Raw genomic sequence first — 18,447 nt, 5'->3', positions numbered from 1 at the left:
AGCTGCGCTGGTCAGGGCTGGCTTCCTAGATAGATCCCTGGAAAGTCACAAAAGGGTCAGCCCAACCAGCCCTTGGGCAGAAGCTGAATAAGCCACATCATAGCCAGCCCAATTACTGACACTGTGTTATTAGTGTTACCACAGGACCCAAATGAGACCTGGGACCCATCGTGCCAGGCACTGCCCAGACACACAGCCAGAGACAGGCCCTGCCCCAGCTGAGATTGGGGCCCCGTTGTGCTGGGTGCTGCCCTGCCCCAAAGAGCTCAGAATCTCAATTGCCAAAAGGCAGGAGGAGAAACAGGCATGGAAGGGGTTCGTGACTTGCCCAAGGTCACACAGAGCCTAACAGAGCTAAGAAGAAAACCCAGGTGTCCTGAACAAGAGATGGAGCATCCCATACACCCCTCTTCATGCTGATCCAATGTTCATTCCCCTCCCACTGAAGAATCCTCTTTCCTTCTAACCTGAACTATGCAGACTTCCTCTGCCAAAAGTTGGCTTTTGCTCTGCCTGGGTACTGTCTGCTGGGTTCAAAGCCCTCTGCTCCCCAAAATCTCCCCCTGCCCCCAGGAGGGGCTGATAGTCACCCCTTAACCTTCTTTGGGAGTGCCAGATTTCCCAGTTTTACCTGGAAGCCGATTAGCCCTAAGTGCCGCGTTTCCCAGTAGATAAGACGAGCCTGTGCAATTTACCGAGCCGCCGCCCTGCGGATTTGAGTGATTCGTTGCAAGGCCTTGCGTGATTGTTTTGTTGGCATTGGAGTGGGATTAGCCCTGAGCCCGGGTGGGAGGATGAATCATGGCACCGATCACCTTTTCCAGTGGCCGGGATTGCTGGGGGTTGGTGGATGGCTACGTGTGGGCTCGTGGAGAGTGGGACAGGCTGACTGGAGAGGATTGCTTATTAAAGCAGAAGAAAAGAAGGGGGGATTTGTAGAAATTTTGGGGATAAATTGGGCAGAGCTACAAGAGAACATGAGCGGACAGCATGGGACTCTGGGATCCAGGTGCAAGCCAACTGTCCATGGGCTCCCTGTGTGACACTATAAAGGAACGGCTCAGAGGGGACTTGATCCCGGTCCATCAGGGTCTCCCTGGGGAGAAGATTTCAGGGAGCAGAGGGTTCTTTAACCCAGCTGACAACAGCAGAGCAAGATCCAGCAGCTGGGAGCTGAAGCCAGACCAATCCAGACTGGGAATAAGGGGAACTGGCCCCAGGAATGACTTTCCAGGGATGGGGTGGATTCTCCATCCCTTGGGGTCTTTCCATAGAGATCAGGCATCTCTCTCTAAAAGCTCTGTTTTAGTTCACCCACCAGATATTGGCTTGAAATTTATGATGGGGGTGGGGGGGTTAAGGGCACACTGCAAAGGGGCAGCCTTAGTTCACTCTAGTTCAACCCCCAGATCTGGGCTGGAGGCAGGGGTCCCTGAGGGAGGTTCTCTGGCCTGGTCCATGCAGGAGGGCAAGCTGGCTGGGCAGAATGGTTTCTTTGGTTCTCAAAATCTATGACTCTACCAATGGGACAATGATAAGGGTGCAAGCACAAGCAGGTGTATTATGGTAGCATTTAGTGACAGCAGTCATAGCTCTGTTGTACCAGGTGCTGTACAAAATGAGAAACACTCCCTGACCTGAAGAACTTACCTTCTGAATAGACATGGGTAGGAAGGGAAAGTGAGGCACAGGGAGATGAAGGGACTTGATCAAAGTCACAGGGCTGGGAATAGAACCAAGCAGAGCTGTGTCCGAACCTACTGCTCTGACCTTCAGCACCACACTATGGAAAGGATTACCCTACTTCTTGAGAGCACAGCTGTTTCCAGATCTGGGTTTAAAATTTTCCTTAACAGCCTAAGTCCTATTTTCCAAAGTGATTTAAAGCCAGATTGGGAAAGGGGTTTAGGTGCTTAATTCACGGCGCGTTCAGGCTCCTGGGTCAGTTAGGTGCATTGGGAAAAAAGGAGAACTACACCCTGAAACGCCTCAGCTGGTAGTGCTCAGCAAGGATAGATGAGGGCACCCTGAGTTGGTACTTAAATCTGCCCCTTTGTCTGTGGGGGGCTGGTGGGAAATTTTCCAAAAAAACATTCTTTCCATCAGAAAAATCCCATTTCCACCCTTTGGATGCAATTGTGTTTAGAAAAGAAAAATGGAAAGAAAAAAAAAGCGGTTTGATGGGGTTGAAAGGGAACTCTTTGCTCTTTCATTTTCACGTGACCTTTCCTTTCAAAATCGAGCTGATTTTAGATTTGACTATAAATAAGACTAAGATTTTGTCCTGAGTATTTTTAGTAAAAGTCACGGACAGGACGCAGGCAATAAAAAATAAATTACGGAAGCCCAAGCCCCGCTGCCCAGGGCCGATAGCTGGAGTCCTGCTGTGCAGGACTGAAGTTGCAGAAGTCACATAAAATCACGGAAGCCGTGACTGGCTCATAGCCTTAACCCTCGATGTTCACACACTGTAAACTAAGGGGGAAAGTCAGAATCGGAGTGGAACTTTTTGATTTTTATCTCAGCAGAACCGAACCGGATATCAGCATTTCCGTGGGGAATCAGAAGAAAAATTTCTCGGTCTCAGTAGTGAGACAGAATGTTCCAGCCAAACCAAATTGAAATTTCATGTTTCCATAGGGAGTTTTCTTGTTCTTGCTCCGATTCGGAATGAAAACCGGTCGGGATTTGCCTTGGGTTGCGTAGTCTGGCTTTTGGCCAGCTCTAATCAGAAAAATCCCATTTCCTGTGCTTCCCACTTTTGGAATATTTTAACCCAGATCTTGAATCGGCTGCTGCCTAGAGCAGTGCTTCTCAAGCTATCTGATGTGGGGGACCGGCAATTTTTTCCCCAATATGCATGCAGACCAGCAGCCGGTGGCTCGCGGACTGGCACTGGTCCGCGGACCACCACTTTGAGTAGCGCTGGCCTAGAGCATTCAGATATTTCCTTGCAGTAGGCGGGATGTTGAACCCAGAACTCCTGGTCTAGGAAAGGATGAGGTGTGGGTGAATGTATGGGGCTGGGGAATGAGAATAGACACTATTGCATATTACCCTGGCCTTGATCCATTGCTCACTAGAGTGAGTGGGCATCTAATCTCACTCCTGTGTGATTCAGTCCCTTGTCTGTTGCTTCCCTGCCCAGATAACAGAGACATAAAGGATCTGTGTGGAGCAGCTGGTGGGCGTATTTCTGCTTCCCCATACTGGGCCCTAATTCAAACTGGCCCCTCCCAGTCATTATGAGAGCTGCCCTGAGGGAGTTCTGTGTTATTCTTGTGACATCTCGCTGAGATGTGTCACTTGTAATGACATTCCCGGTATCCTGTCACAGTTGAGCTAAGGTGTTAGGTGTTAGGTCAAACTCAAGGCAGCTCCCTGGGTCCCAGGCTCCCTGCAGACCCAGGCAGTGTTACTGAGTCAGGTACACTGAGGGAAGCTCCCCTCTCTCAGCGATGGGTTCAGGCTCTCTGCAGATTCAGGCTGCGTCACTGTGTTAGTTACACTCAGAGCAGCTCCCCCTTCTTGGAGCAATGGGCCAGGGGGATAAGGGGCACTTGCCACTGCATAAGCTCCCTGGGAGTGGTCAGGCCCCAGTGAGGGGTGGGGTCATAGTGAGGGGATGGAACTTTTTTTAGCAGAAGGAGTTGTTGCTTGCACATTCCTGCATCCAGCCCATATCTGATGGTCTAACTAGTGTGGTGCTTTTAGAAAGAGACGTCCATTTTCCAAGTGATGGAGAATCCACCCTGTCTCTAAGGATGTTGTCCCACTTGTTAATTGGATGACTTTGGGGTAGTTCTGGCCCTGCATTGTGCCTCAGTTTCCCCATCTGTACAGTGGGGATAATGACATAGCACTCCTTTGTACAGCACTTGGAGATCTACTCATGAACAACCAGGTATTATTACTAAGGTGTCCTCTAGGGTCAGGTTCCTTGGGTTGATGGGGAAACTCCAGGCCTGGCTGGCCTGGCCTTGACATGAGCAGAATGGACTCAGAGTTAGGGCTGGGCTGGAAGTGTTTCTCCTATCCTGTGAGAATTTGCAAGATTGCAACATTGCCCCCCAAATTGGGCCAAAAAGTCAAATTTTCAACAAGCTTTTCAAACAAACACACTGGAAACCATTTCAGCTTGGGTCAACGGAAACGGTTTGCGGTGATTGTTTCGAAACGTGTTTTGATTTCAACTGTTTTCCATGGTTTTAGCCTTGTCTGTTTGTTTTCCGGCTCAATTAAATCCAAGTTCAAAAGGTAAAATTGTTTGGAGCCGAAAAATCCAACACTTCTTGTTTAGAAAAATGTCAAAACTGAGCCATTCGGTCTTTCCAAATCAGGAGGTTTGCCCCCAATCTCACTTTTAATGAACCAGTGGTCTTTTTTTTTTTTTGCAGTGCAAAAAATCCCTCTCCAGCTGCCCCTTCTGCACCTCCTCCTGTGCCTGGCTGGCCCCGATGGCTTGTAGAATTGAAGAAGGAAGAGCATGTGACTTCTTCCTTCTTGGAAGGATTAAGAATGAAGACTGACACACCCTGTCACTAGCAGCAGCTTCCTGCTGCCTCAGGCAGGACTGAAATGAGATTGGAGCTGGTTCCTTAGGAGCTGCCTTGCACTAGGGCTGTTGCCTGACCCAAAGGGATTAATTTGCGGGGAAGGGCAGAACACAATTATCCGCCCTGCTCCTGCTCCCTGGGCCAATCCCCCTTTACGCACAGCTCCTGGAGGCGTTGGGAGGTTCCTACCTGGAGATCTTGATATTGTGCGAGCCTCAGATTGGGGGGCAGATTTGACAGCCCAGATCTCTCTTGGCCGGCCAGGAAGTCATGTTATAAAGCTACACCGCTCCGGTCTCCGTCCACAGGTCACACGAGGCTGCTGACGCCAGAGCTGCAGGTAATTCACAGGCCCAGCCCTCCTGGTTCGCTTCTCTTTTGTTCTGCTGCACGGGGGCCTCTTTCTGACCTGTCAGGGCATGTTTGAGCTACGATCGAAAATGACGTGTGGGATCACGACACGCAGGGTGTTGATGATGTGGTTTTTGGGGGGAGGGGCTGGGTTTTCATCCAGGGGTGCCACTCACTTCTCGGTGTCGGATTCTCACCCTCTGGCACGAGCGCCGGGGCCGAATCGGAGTGACTCCACTGGCGGCAATGGGACCAATTCCCCTCTCGCTCACATGGTGTAAATCAGGAGTGACTCCACTGGTGTCAATGGGGCCGATTCCCCCTCGATGACCCGGAGTAAATCAGGAGTGACTCCACTGGTGTCAATGGGGCCAATTCCCCCTCGATGACCTGGAGTAAATCAGAAGTGACTCCACTGGTGTCAATGGGGCCAATTCCCCCTCGATGACCCGGAGTAAATCAGGAGTGACTCCAGTGGTGTCAATCTGGCCAATTCCCCTCTCACTCTCCCTGGTGTAAATCAGGAGTGACTCCATTGGTGTCAATGGGGCTGATTCCTCCCTCGCTGACCCGGTGTAAATCAGGAGTGACTCCATTGGCATCAATGGGGCCAATTCCCCTTTCGCTCACCCTGATGTAAATCAGGAGTGACTCCACTCGTGTCAAGCTGGCCAGTTCCCCTCTCACTCACCCGGTGTAAATCAGGAGTGACTCCATTGGCATCAATGGGGCCAATTCTGCTCTTGCTCGTGCTGGTGTAAAGTAGGAGTGACTCCAATGGTGTAAATGGGTCCAATTCCCCCTCGCTGACCCAGAGTAAATCAGGAGTGACTCCCCTGGTGTTTACGCCCATGAAGGGAGCGTGCCGCCCATTGGCGCCATGCACGCAGTCAGGCCTCGGGGTGGAGGGGGGGTCGACCAGACCTATAGCGTCCCTCACACTCTTTTCCCATTGGTCAGCGCTGAGACGCTCTGGCAGGAACCAATCAGAGCATGGGATTCCTTGAGGGTGGCAGGTCAGCAAAGGTGATGGGCGGGGCTCAGGGGGCGGAGCCTGCAGTGGGGAGTTTCTTATGGGCCAATTCTCTGGTAATGATTCCCTTTCCTTCCCCGCCAGCCCCTTGGCACACAGGGGCCTTCCCGGAGCCAGAAGCCCCCACCGGCATGGAGCAGTTGGGCATCACATTGCTGTTGGTGACTGCAGGTGGGTGTGTGTGTGTGTGTGACCCTCTACTGGAGGGGATGAGCCCTGCTCTCTCAGTGTGTGTATCTGCACACTCGTGTGCGTTCCTGCCTGTGTGCATGTGAGTGTTTGTCTCTGAGTTTGTGTGCGATTGTGTGCTTGGGCACGACTGTGTGTGTGTATGTGTGTGCAACCCTGTGTTTGTCTGTCTTTATCTCTGTGTGTGTTTCTCTGTGAGGGTATGTGTGGGTGATTGTGTGTGTGTTAACCGGTGAGTACATGTACGTGCGTGATTGTGTTTATCTGCAAGCATGTGCGAGTGTGAGCACGTGACTGTGTGTGCGTGTGAGTCTTTATCTGCAAGTGCTGTGCAAAGAAGACTGAGTGTGTATCTGCACGGTGGGGTGTGTTGCATATTCTGTTGGTGTGCTGTTGTTTATATGCAAATGTGTGGGGCTGGGTGCACATTGAATCACAGCAATGAGGGGCTGGATGGGACCTCAAGAGGTCATCTAGTCCATCCCCCCATGCTGTGGCAGGAACAAGTAAATCTAGACCAGCCCGGACAGGTGTTTGCCGGTTCTTAAAAACCTCCAGTGACGGGTCTTCCACAACCTACCTTAGAAATCGATTCCAGAGGTGAGAAAGTTGTTCCAAATATCTACCCTCAGCCTCCTTTGATGCAGATTTAGCTGTTTCCTTCTCATTCTTGGTTGACACAGAGAATAATGGATCCCCGTCCTCGTTAGAACAGCCCTTACCGTATTTTCGGACTGCAGCGGTGCACAGTTGTGTTTGAATGTGTGAATGTGACTATGTGAGCGCGGACGTGTGAGGGGTAGGGTTGCCAGGTGTCCGGTTTTCGACCGGAACGCTCAGTTGAAAAGGGACCCTGGTAGCTCTGGTCAGAGCAGCTGACCAGGCCGTTAAAAGTCCGGTCAGCGTCACACTGGGCTTACAGCAGGCTCCCTGCCTCCCGTGGCCCTGCGCAGCTCCTGGAAGCAGTGGCATGTTCCCCCCTCCAGTTCCTTTACATAGGGCCAGCCAGGGGGCTCCATGCGTTGTCTCCGCCCCAAGTGCCGGCTCTGCAGCTCCCATTGGCCAGGAACCATGGCCTGTGGGAGCTGCAGGGGCAGCACTTGTGGACGGGGCAGTGCGCACCGCCGCCTTGCCATGCCTCCATGTAGGAGCTGGAAGGGGGGCATGCCGCTGCTTCCAGGAGCTGCTTGAGGTAAGTGCTGCTGGAAGCCCGCACCCCTGACCCTTCTCCCGCGCCCCAACCCCCTGCCCCAGCCCTGATCCCCCTCCCACCCTCTAAACCCCTTGGTCCCAACCTGGAGTCCCCTCCTGCACCCCAACTCCTCATCCCCAGCCCCACCTGAATCTACACCCCCAGCCAGAGTCCTCACCCCCTCGCACACTCCAACCCCCTGCCCAAACCTTGATCACCTTCCCGCTCTCCAAACCCCTGTGTCCAAGCCCGGAGCCCCCTCCTGCACCTCAAACCCCTCATCCCCAGCCCCACCCCAGAGTCTGCACCCCCAGCCAGAGCCCTCACCCCCTCCCGCACCCCAACCCCCTGCCCCAGCCTGGTGAAAATGAGCCACTGAGTGATGGTGGGGAGAGCGAGTGACAGAGGGAGGAGGGGATGGAGTGGGGGGCGGCACCTTGGAGAAGGGTTGGTGCATTGGAGGAGGGGTGGGGCAGGAGTGTTGGGTTTTGTGCGAGTAGAATGTTGGCAACCCTAGTGTGTGGGAGGGTGTATTTCTCAGTGTGCACATCTGCAGGCTTGTGTGTGCACCAGTGGGTGTTTTTTCAAGGCCAGATGGGACCATTGTGATCATCTCGGTTGGCATCCTGTGTCACACGGGCCTGCAAACGGCTCCCAAATGATCCCTAGGCCGATCTTTTTGTAAAACGCCCCATCTTGATGTAAAAGTTGTCAGTGACAAAAAATCCTCGGGCAGTGGGTCCAGTGATTAATTATTCTCCCTGGTCAAAATGTACACTAATGTCTGGTCTGTGTGCACGGTTTTGTGAGAGACGGGGTGAGCATGGCTTTGCACTTGAAGCAGATGCCTGTGAAGCAAATAAGGAGTCCCCCCTTCGAGGTGATTTTCATTGCTAAAGATCAATTGCAAATAGGAGCCAGGAAGGATGGCCCAGTGGTTAGCGCACAGGCCTGGGATGTGGGAGTCGTGGCTTTGATTCTTCCCCAACACAGATGTGGTGTGACCTCGGTTAAGTCACGTTGCTGCTCTGTGCCCCAGTTTCCTGTGTAGTAAGAAGAGGGCCTGAAACATAAGGCCTGGTATGAGGCCTGAACTAAAGTAGTGGTCAAAACGTTGGGGTCACCAATGTCGTCAGATGTTCGGCTGCGTGTGCGTGTTCCCTCCATATGCCGTCCCAGCCCTGCACAGACGGCTGGCACAGCAGACCTCAAACGAACCACCCGATGACCACAAGATCGTTAAGGTGCGAAGGCACCAGGCCGGGGTTATTGTCAACAGAGCACGGGCCTAGCTCCATGGATCAATGTCTACAGTTACGCTAGCACGCGGATGACCATGACAATGGACCAGCTCAGCCAGTCGTGGGACTTTCCACTGCCCCCTCGGCTGGCCAAAGACCCCCCCTCTGAGATGCATCTTTATACCCCGATACAGACAAGTCACCCATTGCCCCGATGTCTTAGGGCGCCCTCTATTTCCTTGTACCTGTAGGTTCAATCAAAACACCTCTATCCATCATGTTGTCATCCTGACCTTATCCTTCAGATGGGTCAGGGTGTTCCCGTTATGTTTGGGGAGTGGTGTTCTGCTACCACCCTTCTGGAATGTGTTTGCCTGAGTGTCCTGTGCTTAGCCCCTCTGAGGAATGTGTCTTTTTCCAACATCAGCCCTGTACTTGCCAAATTCTGTGAGCGGGGCCTGCCTCTTGCTCACAACATAACTTTCCTTTACATCAGCAAAGTTTTGACGACTTTAGTTCCATCCTCAGGCCTCATACCAGGCCTCTGATACATGGCCTGATGTTTCAGGCCCTCTTCTTACTACATCCCCTAGTGTACAAAGGGGACAATTGCCCTGCCCAGCCTTCCAGAGGTGGAGGTGAGGGTCACTGTGCTAAAGAGCGGGAGGCGCCCAGGGGCTGCGGTGATGGTCAGGTCAGAGACAGAAATGCTGGGGGACTGAGCTGGCTAACGGCGAGGGCACAGTTTGGTGAAGTTTTCTAATTTCCACTGGCTGCACCTGGGGCACATTTGAATCAGACACTGAAGCAAGAGGAGGAGGGAGCTGGGGGACCCTGATCCTGAGCTGGGGCAAAGCAGGGTGGCGCTGCTGCATGACAGAACTTCCCCTCCCTCCCCAGTTGTGACCCTTTCTGCTTTGCCTCCCAGTGAGTGGCCAGAATGACCGGATCATCGGCGGCGCCCCCTGCAGGCCTCACTCCGTACCCTGGCAGGCCGCCCTCTTTGTGGGCTCCCAGCTCAACTGTGGAGGGACCTTGATTGCCAGAAACTGGGTGGTGACTGCAGCCCACTGCCACGTCAATTGGTGAGTGTGGGTTTGTGGGGGCGTCGGGTGAGGTGGAGGGTGTCGGGGAGAGGGTCTGTGTGTAGCTGAGTGGGTGTGTGATTGTAAGTGGGTGTGACGGTGTGGTTGTACGTGTTTTGGGAAGTGTATGTCTGATTGTGAATGGGTGTGAGAGTGCAGTTGTGCATGTGTGTGTGCGTGTGTTGGGTACGGCATGTGTGATTGTGAGTGGGTCTGAGAGCATGGTTGTGCATTTTGTGAATATGTTAGGGAGTGTGAATGTGTGTGATTGTGATTGAGCATTTGTGAATGGTTTGGGGGGGGCATGTGTGACTGTGATTGGGAGAGTGCAGCTGTGCATTTGTGTGTTTGGGGAGAGCATGTGTGACTGTAAATTTAGGGGGGAAGAGTGTATACATGATTGTGTATATGTGTGTTTGTAAAAGGACGTTTCTGTGTCCATGGGATTGTTCCTGTGTTTGACCTCATAGCCAGGCCTAGTGATTTCTGCATCCAGCCCATATCGGATGGTTGAGCTAGCGCACCCTTAACTCCACCCCCGTGTGTGTGTGCCCTTAACTCCACTTTCAGAGATTCATGGATTCCATAGATTCATGCTCTACCCATCCAGTTTGGCTTCCTATATAGCCCAGGCCAGAGAACCTCTCCCAGGGATTCCAGCCCAACAACCAGTGCCCAGTTTCCACCATGGACTCCGTCCCCCACCCCACACTTTTCTCTACATGTGTCTTTTTCTCTGCAGCCCCATCAGCGTGCGCCTGGGAGAGCACAACATCAAGCATCTGGATTGGACAGAGCAGCTGAGAGTCTCAGAGAAAACAATCCTCCACCCCCAGTATAACCCCACCAGCAAGGACAATGACATCATGCTCATCAAACTGCTCACCCCGGCGTTCTTCAACAAAAACGTCCAGCCCCTGGAGCTACCTACCAGTTGCCCCTCCACGGGGGAGAAATGTGTGGTATCCGGATGGGGAACAACAAAAAGCCCTCAATGTACGGTAACACCAATGTTTGGGGGCGGTCTTAGCTTCAAGGGGGAAGAAGCCAGCAGGTCGGAAAAATGAGAAAAATATACATTACTAGAATTTTGAACATCCCCCCACATTTCTTCTTCTTCTTTCTTGCCATGTCCCTATTTGCCTCAGCAACTTTTGTGGCCGTTTCCCCTGAAAACTTTTCCAGGAATGTATTTATTTATTTATTTATTTTTCAGCAATCGATCATTCCTGAGGTTCCAATTAGAACCATTGGGAAATTTGCCATCGAAATTTTATCTCCCCCCCAGCCTAAAATTGGGTAGCCGATGAGTGGAAATTTTCCATGGCATGGGGCTGCTTCCTGGGAAAAGTTTGATTTGTGGTTGAAAAAATGAGTGCTGAAAAACTTTTGCCAAAAACATTTTGGTTGGAAATTGGAGAAGACTTTGGCCAAAAATGAAAGGTTTTGACTAAAAATGAAAACAGATTTTGGCCAGAACCCAAAGAGGTTTTTCTGGTGGAAAGTTGTAGATTTTGGGGGTGAAAAAGGAAAAAATTTGGCGAAAAACAGAAAAAAGTTCGGAGATTCTGTATTTTTTTGAGGAAAAGATGAAATTCCACTCCCTCTCCATTTTCCAACTAGCAAGGGTTTGATTTTTGAAAGGTTGATCTAAGGTTAACGTGTGCCTCAGAGAGGTTCTAGGTGTGTCCATTGACCCCGGCCCTGGATCTAACCCTGTGTCCGTGGAGCTGTGTCCATTGACCCCGGCCCTGGGTCTAACTCTAAGACTTTTTCCCACTGACAAAACATCCATTGTGCTGTGTTGCTGTTTTTTGTAGTGTACTTTCCACCTGTTCTCCATTGTGGCAACATCTCCATTATCTCCCAGCAAAAGTGCCGCAGTATCTACCCTCGCTACTACACCGAGAACATGCTTTGTGCTGGGGTGCTGGAAGGGGGAATAGACTCGTGCCAGGTGAGGGGAAGGCAGAGCTGAGGGTGGGATTGGGGGGCTGGCCTGATGGTCCTACTGCCTTGGGGGCAGCTGGTGCAGGAATGGGACCAAGTGCGGGGAGAGAGAATGGGAGGAAGGTGAGACCAACTCCGATGGATTCTTGAGTGGTTTTCTATAGAGGCATCGTTTTCAAGGCCAGAACAGACCATTCTACCGACCTAGTGTGCCCAGGCTGGAAAACCTCCCCAGGGATTCCTGCATTCAGCCCATATCTAGGGGTCGAGCTAGAGCATCCGTAATGCCGCCTCGTAGTATGTTTGCTCTTAACTCTGACCAATTCAGAGTTCTGATGTCTAAGAAGGATGATTAGATCAACTAGGGTGCAAAATTTCACCCAAATACTCCTGTATTGAACCAAATTTGATGTACAAGGTTGCCTAGAGCTTTACTAAGATGCATGTTTATGTGAGCACCGTTTACTGTGCAATCAGATCGCTCTGTAGAATTGACCTGTTCTCTGCTGTCTGGTTATTGAGCCTCTCCACGGATCACATTTTTCCAGCCCAAGAGGGTTAGAAAGATGCTTTATTTTTTAAATCAGAACTGAGATTCTCCTACACTGACCAGGGCCATAATGGTCTCTGGCCATTCCGGAAGGGAAAAAATTCGTTTCTGCTCCAACCACATCTGAAAATTTTCATAATTTTTGGTCAATCAAAAAGTCAGAAAAAATAGCTTCGGGTCGAGGGCAAGGTTTCATTTTGAGAACATCAAAAATATTTGTAACTAGGGTTAGTTTTAAAAGGAAATTGTGAAAAGCAAAGTCATTGCGAGCCGGAAAATTACCAGATTTGGTTTCCAAACTGGAGAGACGACACATTCTGATGTTTCAGAAATGTTGGGTCAGTTTCTGTCCATCTGAAACAAATTTGGTGAAATCGAGGTGACGTCACAAAATGTTTCCATGTCACCAAACCGCTGCTTTTAACCGAAAGAAAGCTTTGTGCAAAAAATTTTGTCCAGCTGTCCTCCCATTGTCATAAACTCATGGAGGTTCAGGCTAGAAGAGATCACCAGACCATTTAGCCTCCTGTAGATCACGGGCCATCAGCACTGAAAACAACGACCAAACTGAGACCAAATTATTATAGCCAGGATCCTGTGACTCTGGGAGCTGGGGGTTTAAGAAAATCCTTAAATATCCTGAGACTCACCAGAGTTTGGCAAGTCTGGCGGTGAGCCCAGGAGTTCTCAGGAACCCAGGATAAAGAGCAGGAGCGAGTGGGTGCAATTATAGTGGGTGGGACTTGCTTATCTGATTGTTGCAGTAGAATCTGAGTAGCTAATGGGCAGACATGTCTTGACAGGGGAGGGTTGGAGGAACCCAGATTAGCCCGTCACAAAAACGATCCCATTGTGGCTGCAAAGACAAGAAGTTCTCTGAAATCTGCTGAGTGCTCTGCTTTAGACAATGGAAAGGATGCATAAACCTGGCCCCACCAAGAGTGTCCCGGCGGTGGGAGTGGGGGGGAGGCTTCCCATGACAAGAAAAGCCTGGATCTCCTCGTTCTTCCCCCATATCGGCAGCGTGGTCCACACGTTAGAGAAGGGGAGTGTATGCGCTGTGGATCTGTGTTTCCCACTGTCCGTGAATTTAAATAGAAGCCGAATAGCCACATTTCCTTCCTCCGCCCCACTCCCTCAAACTGGGTTTGAAAATCCCAGCCCCACCTGCTGTGGCAAGCGACTGCCCTGCTCTGTGCCTCAGTTTCCCCACCTGGGGTATAAAAAAAATGGCCGCTCCTCCCATGGCTAGAATCAGTGTGTCAGGGAGTCAGGACACCTTCATTCTATTCCCAGATCCTGCTGGGAGACCTTGGCCAAATCACTTCTCCCCACTCTGTGCCTCAGTTTCCCCCTCTGCATAATGGAGAATAAGGGAAAATCACAAGCTCCGCCCATGCAAGTAGCCATCAAGTGACTTAGACAAAGGTGCTGGATTAGAAATCAGGACACCGGGGTTCTGTTGCCACCAGGTGACCTTCTCCTTGCCTCAGTCCCTCCCCCCGACTTTGTCTGCTTAGACTGTGCTTTTTTTTGGAAAGGGGCGGGGGCAGGGAATTAAACCCCAGACTCCCAGAACCCAAGCTGGCACCTTAACCATTGGACTCTCTTTCCTAGCCAGTTAGTGGAAACCTAAACGAAAGGCATTTTTGAAAAACATTGGCCTGTGGTTTTAAAGTGGTAGCAAGAATCCAGTCAGTGGGAGGGGCTGGGGATTGTCATAATCAGGAATGAAGCAGAAGAGGGAGACAGAGCAGCTTTCGAGGATAACACCATTTCCTTTATTAGAACAGAGCTCCTTGTTCAGTGTCAGAAGAAAGTGACTATGCACAGTGCAGGTGAACACAGAATGGCTCGCAGCCCCCCTCTAGTGGCTGCTGCATTGGTTCCTGGTGCCCCCGTCACCTTTAACGAGCTATTTCCCGCCGAGATGCAGAGCCCTTGGGACTGCGCTGTTCCTGAAGTTCTCCATCTAGTGGCAGACAAGACTGATACCGCCCATGCTTTCGTTCCCTAGCTGTGCAATCGCTTTGGGGGTCTGCCGATGGGGCTCGGAAGAAGCTATTCACGTGCAACCCTGTGCATTTGCATCACAGCAGGGAGGGGAATTTTGCTCCTGGCTGTTGCTGAAAGCCTCAGGGCCTCTGTTCAGCCACAAAGAAGAATGAAAGTTGCTGAAGGGAAGAGCCATTTGGTGGGTCGTACAACACCCAGGACATGTGTTACATACTCTTGAGTGCCACCTATTGGCACCTTTTGCCTTGACGAGCTATTTGCTAGGGCTGGTTGGAAATTTTCCACAGAAATGGTGAAAGTGGGTTTTCGACTAAACTAAGCTTATGGTGAAAAGCGTCTGCTGTCCACAAACATTTAAATTTTTTGGTGACAAACCAAATGCCAGAGAAACAAAAATCTGGAAGGGCCACTGTGATGCTTCATAGGAGTTATAGTTCAGGCAGCACATGTCCCCGTTCTCTATAGGCTGGACTCCCCAGCCAGACAACGTCACCCGTCATGCACCACAACCTAGGACTTCCATGATGCACCACCTCCCATCTCCAAGAGGGGAGACCGTGGTGCATCATGGGTGGTGTAGTCCGACCTATAGAGGAGAACGTGAGATACCTAAAGTACAATTTCCATGAAGCATCACAGGTTTAAAACAACCAGTCAAAACTTCTTCACACAACGCACCGTCAGCCTGTGGAACTGGTCCCCAGGGGATGTTGTGAAGGCCAAAAAATGAACTGGGTTAAAAAAAGATAACTTCCGGAGAAGTTCATGGAGAATACGTCCATCAGTGGCTATTAGTCAAGATGGTCATGGTTGCAACTCCATGCTCTGTGTGTCCCTCAGCCTCTGAGTGCCAGAAGATGGGACTGGACAGCAGGGAATGGCTCACTCGATAATTGCCCTGTTCTGTTCATTCCCTCTTAAGCATCTGGCACCAGCCACTGTCAGAAGAAAGGATACTGGGCTATATGAACTGTTGGCCATTCTTATGTTCTTTACAGATGGAACTGCAGTAGTTTTCAGGCAGTTGGTTTTTCACCAAATTTTCACAGCGAGCAGATACTTTTCACCAAAATTTACGTTAGTCAAAACCCCAATTTCCCACCGAAAAGTGGTTTCTATGGAAAATGTCCTTAGCATATAGTTCGTCAAGGCAAACGGTGCCAATAGGTGGTGCTTAAGAGTATGTAATATGTGTCCTGGGTGTTCTAAGACCAGTCAAATGCGTTGTGCTACAAATGACTTCCCCTGCATATTGCTTCCCATCAGCCGAACATCATTTCCGAGTTGAAATATTTCAGTTGGGGCCAAACTATTTTGGCATTTGAATTTTCAACAAAGAAAATCAAAAAGTTGGGTGGAAGACGTGGGCAAAAGTGAAATTTGTTATCATTTTCGTTGATCGTTTCTACTGGAAAAGACCCCCTTTTTGGGTGCGCTCTGCTCTGTACCCATATACAAAGGCAGAGAACTCTTGTCACGGCGTTGTAGGTTCGATAATGTTGCTGGTGAGGTGCATTCTTGCCTGTCGTTCTTGGCTATGATGTAGTGTTGTCTTGTCTCCTTCTAGGGAGATTCCGGGGGACCCCTAGTCTGCAATGGGAAATTCCAGGGTATTGTGTCTTGGGGGAGCCAGACATGCGCACTGTCCAACAAACCAGGTGTCTACGTCACCGTCTGTAGATACGTCAACTGGATCCACGAGACCATGAACAACAACTGATCCTTGGTTCTTCAGGACACCGACAACTCCCTCTCCTACCTGCGCTGCCGCATAGGGTCCATACAGTGCCGTTGCAGGCACATTAGCTAGATTGTCCCTCCTGGCTCTGTGCACAGATGTTAAATAATAAAGGCCCTCTGCTGTTGGGAGCGGTTAGTTCACAGAAGCTCCACATTATTTCATGCCTTGTTCTTAGTGAAACACCATGCCCTGGAAGTGTAACCATTCACTGCAGCATCTGGGCACCTCACAGTTGCCAATGTCTTTATCCTCACACACCCATTTGAGGCAAAGCAGGGCTATTCTCCCCATTATATAGCTGGGGAAACTGAGGCATGGAGCAGCTAAGTGATTTGTTCATGCTCACACAGGAAGTCTGTAACAGAGCTGTTATAAATATAAAGGGAAGGGTAACAACCTTTATGTGTGCAGTAATATAAAATCCCTCTTGGCCAGAGATGCAGAATCCCCTTACCTGTAAGGGGTTAATCAGTTCAATTAACCTAGTTGGCACCTGACCAGAAAGACCAATGGGGAAAAAAGATACTTTCAAATCTGGGGCAGGGGGGAAAGGCTTTGTTTTTGTGCTCTGTGTGTGTTCTCTCCAAGACAAAGAGAGAGACCAAGCAAGTAATCCAGCTCCTACTGAAATGATACACCTAATATTACAGAAATAGTAAGTAATAGCAAGGAATGCGTTAAATTATCTTTTGTTTTAGCTCGTGAATTTTCCCTGTGCTAAGAGGGAGGTTTATCCCTGTTTTTTGTAACTTTGAAGTTTTGCCTAGGGGGGAATCCTCTGTGTTTTAAGTCTTATCACCCTGTAAAATTACCTTCCATCCTGATTTTACAGAGGTGTCTCTTTTACTTTTTTTTTCTTTATAATAAAGTTCTGTTTTTTAAGAATCGGATTGGTTTTTAGTGTCCTAAAAACCCCAGGGTCTGGCCTGTGCTTGCCTTGTTTACCTATCTGGTTGGTAGATTATTCTCTAGCCTCCCCAGGAAAGAGAGGGAAGGGGCTTGGGGGAATATTTTCGGGAAACAGGAACTCCAAGTGGTCCTTGTCCTTTTCCTGAATCTTTGTCTGACTCACTTGGTGGTGGCAGCAGTACTCATCCAAGGACAAGGAAGGATTTGTGCCTTGGGGAAGTTTTTAACCGAAGCTGGTAAAAATAAGCTTCGGGGGTCTTTCATGCGAGTCCCCACATCTCTACCCTAGAGTTCAGAGTGGGGAGGGAACCCTGACATCATAGCAGCGCAGTGGGATCATTCTGAACCAGAAGCACAGACCTTAGGATTTTAAAAAGAAAATATTTTTTTCTTTTGACTGCTTGAAGTCATGGAGGTTTTTTTTGTTTTGTTTTGTTTTTTTTTAAAGGACACTTTTTTTTTTTAACCGAAAGCAGCTGGAGGGTTTTTTGTTTGTTTGTTTGTTTGTTTTTTCTTTCTTCTCTGCCTCAGGGCAGAGTAGGTAAGTTACAGCAAGGGAATTCACAAGCTGGGTTTTTTTCTTTCTTTCTAGCTCTCGGGTTAGGCTAGGCTAAGCACAGGGAGGCTAGGATGACGAAAAGTAACGTCCGAAAAAACCTAGATTTAGCCAGATTGGAAGCTGAAGAAAGAAAGAAGAAACATAAAAAACAACTGAAATTAAAACAGATGAAGATTGATGCACAAGTGGTCAGAGAAAAAGCTGCTAGGGTGGAGAAGGAAAAAGAGAGGCAGCATGCTCAGGAGGAGAGGGAAAGAGAGAGAAAGCACAAACTGGAGGTGATAAAGTTAAAAGGACAAAACCCTTCAGCACTTGGCTCCACCTCCTCAAAAATCCACAGATGGGAGCGACTATGTCCACAGTATGATGAATCCAGTGATATTGCTAAATATTTCATCACCTTTAAGAGACTGTGCACCCTCCTTGCAATTCCTGAAAATCACAAGATGACCACATTGGTAGCAAAATTGACTGGCAGAGCTCTGGACATATTCAACAAGATGCCTATTGAGGATGCTTCTGACTGTGGTAAATGCAAGGATTTGGTTTTAAAGCAATTTCAAATTACACCTAAAACTTACAGAGTAAAATTTAGAGCCCTTAAGAGAGGGGCTGGACTAAGTAATGACCAGATGAAGGATCTGTTAGATAAATGGGTCAAAGAAAGGGGTGTAACTAGCTCTGAAGGAATGTGTAATTTGGTTGTCCAAATGCGGTTCCTGACTATGACCAATAATAATGTAAAACAGTGTTTATGGGATAAAAAAATGGACTCAGCAGAAAGTCTTGCTTCTTATGCTGATCAATTCAAGCAGTCCCAGACTGTCAGAGAGGTGGGGCAAATCGAAACAAAATGGGTGGAGGTAGCAGAGAGGAACAACCCTGGTCGCAGTTTGGGCGGATACCAGAGGGGACACCCCGTGACCACACACTACCACCAGGGGAAGCCCAAGGCCCCAACTACACCCCAAGGAAAACCCCAGACACCTTATCATCCCACCGCTACCACCATGTCAGGGTTCCCTCCCCACTCTGAACTCTAGGGTACAGATGTGGGGACCCGTATGAAAGACTC

The 18,447-nt window shown here is 49.8% G+C and overlaps 1 protein-coding gene across 1 annotated transcript; it reads left to right on the top strand.

Annotated features, from left to right (window-relative positions):
• The first annotated feature begins 4,996 nt into the window (after window positions 1-4,996).
• On the top strand, window positions 4,997-16,537 carry LOC125626172 (trypsin-like). Its single transcript, XM_048828883.2, has 6 exons — window positions 4,997-5,003; window positions 6,025-6,111; window positions 9,491-9,647; window positions 10,390-10,643; window positions 11,468-11,604; window positions 15,731-16,537. Exons 1-6 carry the CDS (start codon window positions 4,997-4,999, stop codon window positions 15,881-15,883), a joined length of 795 nt encoding a protein of 264 aa, XP_048684840.2. The 3' UTR covers window positions 15,884-16,537.
• The last annotated feature ends 1,910 nt before the right edge of the window (window positions 16,538-18,447 follow it).

Source organism: Caretta caretta, chromosome 24 (genome assembly GCF_965140235.1).
Source record: "Caretta caretta isolate rCarCar2 chromosome 24, rCarCar1.hap1, whole genome shotgun sequence".
NCBI classification, from domain to species: domain Eukaryota; kingdom Metazoa; phylum Chordata; order Testudines; family Cheloniidae; genus Caretta; species Caretta caretta.
The sequence above is the reverse complement of the archived record's forward strand: the minus strand, read 5'-3'. Positions and strand labels throughout refer to the sequence as shown.

Excerpts from the sequence above, each read along its gene's own strand:
- LOC125626172 (XM_048828883.2), top strand. Across the intron at positions 10,644-11,467 it reads AACAACAAAAAGCCCTCAAT|TGTACTTTCCACCTGTTCTC; the intron begins GTACGGTAACAC and ends TGTTTTTTGTAG. Across the intron at positions 11,605-15,730 it reads GGGGAATAGACTCGTGCCAG|GGAGATTCCGGGGGACCCCT; the intron begins GTGAGGGGAAGG and ends GTCTCCTTCTAG.